The sequence below is a fragment of the Lineus longissimus genome, chromosome 9 (genome assembly GCF_910592395.1).
Source record: "Lineus longissimus chromosome 9, tnLinLong1.2, whole genome shotgun sequence".
NCBI lineage: Eukaryota > Metazoa > Nemertea > Pilidiophora > Heteronemertea > Lineidae > Lineus > Lineus longissimus.
The window spans coordinates 10,541,881-10,548,443 of NC_088316.1; the positions used below are offsets into that span (position 1 = coordinate 10,541,881).

At 42.5% G+C, this 6,563-nt stretch overlaps 1 protein-coding gene across 1 annotated transcript; it reads left to right on the forward strand.

The window, feature by feature from the left end:
- Positions 1-3,248: 3,248 nt before the first annotated feature.
- On the forward strand, positions 3,249-4,700 carry LOC135494030 (uncharacterized). Its single transcript, XM_064781781.1, has one exon. The coding sequence runs from the start codon at positions 3,249-3,251 to the stop codon at positions 4,698-4,700; it is 1,452 nt and encodes a 483-aa protein (XP_064637851.1).
- Positions 4,701-6,563: the final 1,863 nt, after the last annotated feature.

Sequence of the window (6,563 nt, forward strand, 5' to 3'; positions counted from 1 at the left end):
TCGATCATGCTTGTACGCCGAATATATTCATATATATTAAACATGACCCAGTTTGAACTACAGTGGACACCTCCCTTAGTGGACACCTCTCTATTGAGGATAACCTCTCCATCAAGGACACTAGTTTTGTTCACAAAGTGGTTGTTTCCATTACATTTGAACTTTTTAATCAGGCACCTCTCAAGTAAGGACAGCACTTGCCAGTCCTAAGGGTGCCCTGAATAATAGAGAGGTACTGTACTTAAGATCAAGACGACCAATTTAAACTTTTTGGCACTTTGCTCCTGCCTAAATAGTCCCCATTTCTAAAATGTTGATAAACAGATATGATGATGGCATTGTCATTGATCTTGTCAACTCTAGTCTAAAGCATTGATGCACTTGTCATAAATCTTTAACTGTATTAATATTTACACTTTACAGTGAGAGAAATATTATTTTATCATTATATTGATTGATTGTTATCAAAACTCATGTTTTTATTGTTCTTATTTCATATCTGAAATCTTTTCTACGGCTGTGACCAATTAGTATAGGGGGATTCCCCAAACGCTGAGTCACACAGCAGCTGCGCTTATCTACATAATACATGCTAATGGTGACCTGATTTCCTTCTATTGGCTGAAATCGTCACACCTCCCAACCACACCTCCAAACGATCTCAAAATTAATGTTTGTTTTCTTTCGGAAATGATGTGCGATTCTGTTCGATTTCACAGCAAAAATAGGCAGTATCGTGTCTGTTTAAGGCGTGGCGAAATTTGAACTTTGGGGACACACAAATTTCGGGGTAAGGCGAGTGCATTTAGGGAAGTTTTTCAGTCGGATTGTGAGTGTCTACCATGCATCACATCGCATGCATGCATGGTGAAGCAGACGACACAACAACATTGAGTCCGTGCACCACGGGCACAAATTTTTAGCACAAAGTTTGCCCGGTGAACATCACCCCCAGTCAAGTTGTAATATTTGTACTATGCCAGGCATGAATAACTTATTGATTTATTGGTCAACCAGCCGTGTGTCGACGAGAAGACTAAAGCAGACAACAGGGAACGATTGAACTTGAAGAACACACCTCACATCCTCGGCAACGGCCTCCCAGGCGGCCCTCTTGGAAGCCTTTGACACGCAGCCCGTCCCAATGTCCCCTATCCCACTGAAACGTCCAATGCAGTGCCTCTCACGTAGGCGAACAGCCTCCATTAGCATGGCCTCCTCCTGGGATGACCAATTTGTTGCTCTAACCCGCTTGACTTCATGCACTTCCATGTTTACCTCCATTTTTCTCGGGCGTAATGTTGCTTGGCCTAGCCTACATACACAACAGTAATGATATGGTACCAATTCCGTTCTAACCGTCGGTAGTCGCCGCCCGTATTTCCGTACATCCTTAATCTTCATCTTCGTCCTTATAATGTGATGGGCTCCTTTCGGAACGTAATTGATATACTTGGGCCGCTTGGGCCCAGGGGATTTGGACAGCAAAGGAGTAAATACTAATAGCGCTTGATTGTAAGAGGGGGTGTGGGTGTGGCGCATTTATTGTCTTATCGGCTATATACATGTACATTCAGTGGTAAGATTCAATAATGAGAGCACCATAGTTACAAAATACTAGTAATTCCTTGGAAAATTTCATCATTATGGGTCATTATCATCCGCACCGCCGAGCATCAGAAACGAAGATCAATGTGCCTCTCCCACCATGCCCATTTCTCACGTGGTCGCCATGTGGCATTCACAATCCGACCTCCTTCATTGCCGACCAGCTGAAGAGTTCCTTGGAAACGTACTCGGGAATATTCGTAATCTCACGGAAACTCCCGAAGTCTTAGTGGAACTATCGGAGGCTGGCTGAAACGGTCGGCTCAGCACGTTTCACCTGACTTAAGTCATTTTGGGAAAACTTAGCTAAGTTCGTCTTAAGATGCTTTGAGATTCGTACTTAAGTTTTTGACTTGGCTTAGTCAAAATATTATGACTAAAGACAAATACTTAAGATTCTTTGAGAAACCGGGCCCAGGAAAAGCACGCTTTCGCCATATTCTAAAACAAAGACGACATCACATCTATTTTCATCATGCTAAATTCCAGGTTTACGGCTGTAGTATGCCTTTTTCTGCACTATCTGTGGTAGTCACTTTTTACTCAGGAAACTAACGTTCTGTGAGTGTTTATATGATTATGTGTCTTTCTGTATTTTGGTCGCTACAAGACTTTGTAGTTGCAGGGCTAGCGATGCCGAGTTCCTCCTGGACGCAGCCATTGTTTGTTTACATGTAAAATTAGCTTTCTCACTTTGAGTCTCTAATTCTCGTATGTTGGGCCACGTTGTGCATAATCTTCAGCACTGTTCGATGCTATGTCGTCTAAGGCCATGTCTCATCTGTGTATTGTATATAAAAGGTGTCTTTAGCGGAGTTTAATTAGGCTACGGGTCATGTCAAATTTTCTATTATTGTAGGTAGTTCGTCTAGCTTAGGACAGGCGGCAGCACGGCCTAGGCACATTCATTGTCTTTGTCTCTAGACTTATGAGTGTTGTCTCTAGACTTATGAGTGTTGTCTCTTGTATCTTTTCAGTTTACCGAATCGTTTACGAATTATGAACCTGTATTTTCAATAAACTATATTCGAAGTCAAAGAAGAGTTTTCGTCGAGTGACTGATCCACACATGCATTCATACGTAACGACTGAAATTGCCAGAAAACTCGATCTCAAAGCGCACCGCCGTAAAACGATGTTTGTTCACGGATTCGGAGGTCATACCACCCGCAAGGTATACGATATCGCAACGGTGGGAGTGGCAACGTCTGACGGAGAAGTGGATATGGAATTTATGATATGTGATGAAATTGTCAAACCGATTGCTCGCCCTGGATGGAACAAATGTCTTGAATTTGATTATGTCGCCCGTGAAAATCTTGCAGATGATTATCATGATGACATTTTCAAAGAGAACTGTTTGATTGGATGCGACAGCGCGTACCTTTTTCTAGAAAGCAAAATGGTTAAAGGAGAAGGACCAATGCTTCAATTCTCAAATCTCGGATGTTTTGTATCAGGGCCCTTGCATCAATCCACAACAGCTCCTTCGACTGTAAGTACAACAACAATAACTCTGAACGATGATTTCAATCTTGACAATCGCTTCTCTGGTGAAATGTATCCATGTCCATACGATTTTAAAACTGTGGAATCTAATAGCGCACAGACATTTGAACAACTCAAATTCGACGCATAAGATGCAAACTTTCAACAGGCCTATGCTGATCGTATTCAGTTCATTGATGGAGAATACCACGTACCCTTGCCATGGAGAGCCGATCACCCGGAACAATCTCAATGCAAGCCGGGGACGCCTTCTGCAGACGACTACCAGATTGAAACATCTGAACCTGATGCCAGCCTATTGTAAGGTGATGAAAGAAAATATACAGAAAGGTTGGGTAGAAGAAGTAAAAAACCCCGAAACTGCCCTCCTGGAAAAAGACTGCTACTATCTACCACATTTTTACATCCTCAAAGATAGCGAAACCACTCCACTGAGGATAGTATTTGATGCTAACTGCGGTCAACCTTCATTGAACACTTGTCTGTACAAAGGGCCTAAGATGATCACCAATCTTTCCCAGTTATTGACACTTTTCCGCACAGGAAAAGTTGGTTTAGTTGCCGACATAGCTCGAGCTTTTCTTTCCGTGAAATTGCTGGAAAGCGAAAGAAAATATGTCCGGTTCCTTTGGTACAAAGACAATGACCCCAACAAAGAGGTCATCCCGTTTCACTGCAATACAGTGATATTCGGAAATGTTTCAAGCCCCTTCTCATTGGCTATTGTTTTAACGGAACACTTAGCTAACCATAGCAATCCAATCGCCAAGGATATGGCAAAGAAACTCTATGTTGACAATCTTCTCACATCTGTGAACAGTGACGCTGAAGCATTGGATTATTATGCTCGGTCGAGGCACATCATGAGTGAAGGGTCTTTCCTACTCCGACAGTGGGCTAGTAACTCAGCCGCCCTCACTGACCACGCCAGAGCAGAAAACATGTCCACAAAAAGCGCCACGGCGGTCACAACCTTGGGTTTGAAATGGAATAAAGTGAATGACACGCTAGCTTTAGCTCCGAAGTCGTCCCCAAAAACTGACTCGGTCACCAAACGTCAGGTCCTTTCAGAAACATCATCTGTTTTCGACCCGTTAGGTTATGTTTCGCCATTGATTGTTCCTGCACGAAAGTTTGTAAATGAACTGTGGTCCAAAGGAAAATCGTGGGATGAACCACTGACACCTGAGGAAGTCAAACAATGGGACAAAATCCGGATATCTATTTCTCGAGCATCAGAGTTTAACATACCCCGCGGACTTGGCATGAGGTCAGATTCGCCTGTTACTCTAGTGGTGTTCTGCGATGGAACTCCAGTAACTGCATCAGCATGTGTGGTATACATGAAACAAGACAATAACATTCGGCTACTTGGCTCCAAAAACAAGCTTGTGTCAAACTCAGGATTCACAACACCCAAATGCGAGCTGCAGGCAATGGTCATTGGCTCGAAATACGGACAGTGGCTGAAGGAAACCTACGCGGAATCCTATCCCATCATCACTATGCTCTACCTACCCGATTCACAGGTAGCGCTACACTGGATCAATTCAGACAAAAAATTGACTCCATTTGTAAACTAGACATAACGCGATTCGTGTGAATCGCAATGTATGCCCCCGCTGAGTGGGCATATTTTTAATGTTGGGTAGATTGAAGGAAATAAATTTAAGTGCTTATACTGGTAGTAATCTGCTTACTGTATTTATGCGCATTTTAGCACACTGCACGCACTAATTGAGGGTGCAGTTAAATTCAATTATAAGCGCAGTTTAAGCGCAGTGCGTTAATAATTGAACAAAAATGTTCTTGATGTGCGTGTTGATTGGTGGCAGGAGAGGGGTCATTCCACCTGGAATGAACAGCAGTTGTGTGTTTTGCTGCTTAAAAGTGTCTTTCTCTTCGTCTTTCATGTGGCAGTGCGCGGTATTCAGAGTTAACATGCTAGAGTACTAGCGGGGTTAAACATGGAAGCATGCAGCACGGGACTGTGACTGTTTGTTCACGTATTCTTCCAGCATGTTATCAGAAGTCATGCAGCCTCCCTTCGCTGCAGTGACGATGACGTCTCCGAAAAATATTAGCACATGTGTTTATAATCGGGCAAAGTGAAGGCTGAAAATATACCCTAAAACAAGCGATTTTTGTTTATAAGCGCGTGTGCTAAAATGCGCATAAATACGGTATGTAGTGTGACAAGTTTTCATCAACCAGTCATGAAAGGACTGATGATGGGCATCGTAAGTTGGGTTTGGAGAGTACCTTTGGAGACAGTGGAATGAACTCAAAAAGCAAAACGCTGTGAACAATGTGATCAAAAAGGGCGATGTTTTCATTGTGTATGACAAGGACCATCCGGGCCGCAACTGGAGACTAGGTATAGTGATTGATCTTCTGACCGGCCCCGATGACCTCACTCGAGTAGCAAAGGTGAAAACAAACTCTGGAATATTAAATCCTACCCTCTCGAAATAAACTGTGCGGATTATGACAAAAAAGACACTGTGCCCGATAACACTGCGCCTCTAACGAGGCCAACCCGCAATTGTGCTGCAATCGCTAAAATGAAAATCCGCGATCAGTCTGAAAACTGACTTTATGACTTGTTTGTTGACAATGATTAGTCTGCTTGGAGTATAGTTTGGTAATATTTTGAAGCGATTCACTTCCATATGTTTGGATCATGTTTTATTAGTATCGTCACATTAGGTGAAATAAGTCATTATCATTTATTGTTTTATATTGCGTCTGCATTCAAGAGACCTTTTTATGACTGTTTGCAGTGTATATTAACTTCCATTGGCATAGGCATGGGCCGTGTACATTTGTTCTTAGTTTTGGACTATGCATACTTACGAGCCTGCATCATGACTCTAAGGTCTTCTGCTTCATTGACTGTTATATATAGTAACCCTCAGCTATAGTAACACTGACTTTTGACTTCAAACTAATTTAGTTTCCTCCATTCATAAACTTTGGTTGCCTTTATGCTTTAGATTAGATTATGTGTAATTGCTTGATTGTTGTTTTGACTGTCTAGACTCTGTCAATATCTGTAATAGTTGGATCAGCAGGATAAGCTCGTGTTTTAATCAGAGTAATTAACTCATTTTGTTGGCCGCGGAGGATGTCGAATATTGCCCAAGGCTGTTTCCCACAAGGGACCCTTGTAGTAATTCTGTTCCTAGACTCTCTGTCTCCATACAGATTAGCAACCCCTTTCAAGACAGGAAGTTGCAGCATACTTATAAGATTAAGATTATGTTCTTTGTTGTACCTAACCATACATATTACCACTATACGATCAAATAAACCAGTTATCATCAAGAACTGTTGAGTACTGCGGAGCCATATGGGACCCCCACCTCCAGAAAGACATTGATAATCTTGACAGGGTGCAGCGGAGGGCTGCACGTTTCATTGCCAACAACTATAGCAAAACCCAG

Excerpts from the sequence above, each read along its gene's own strand:
- LOC135494030 (XM_064781781.1), top strand. The coding sequence starts at position 3,249 with ATGCAAACTTTCAACAGGCCTATGCTGATCGTATTCAGTTCATTGATG.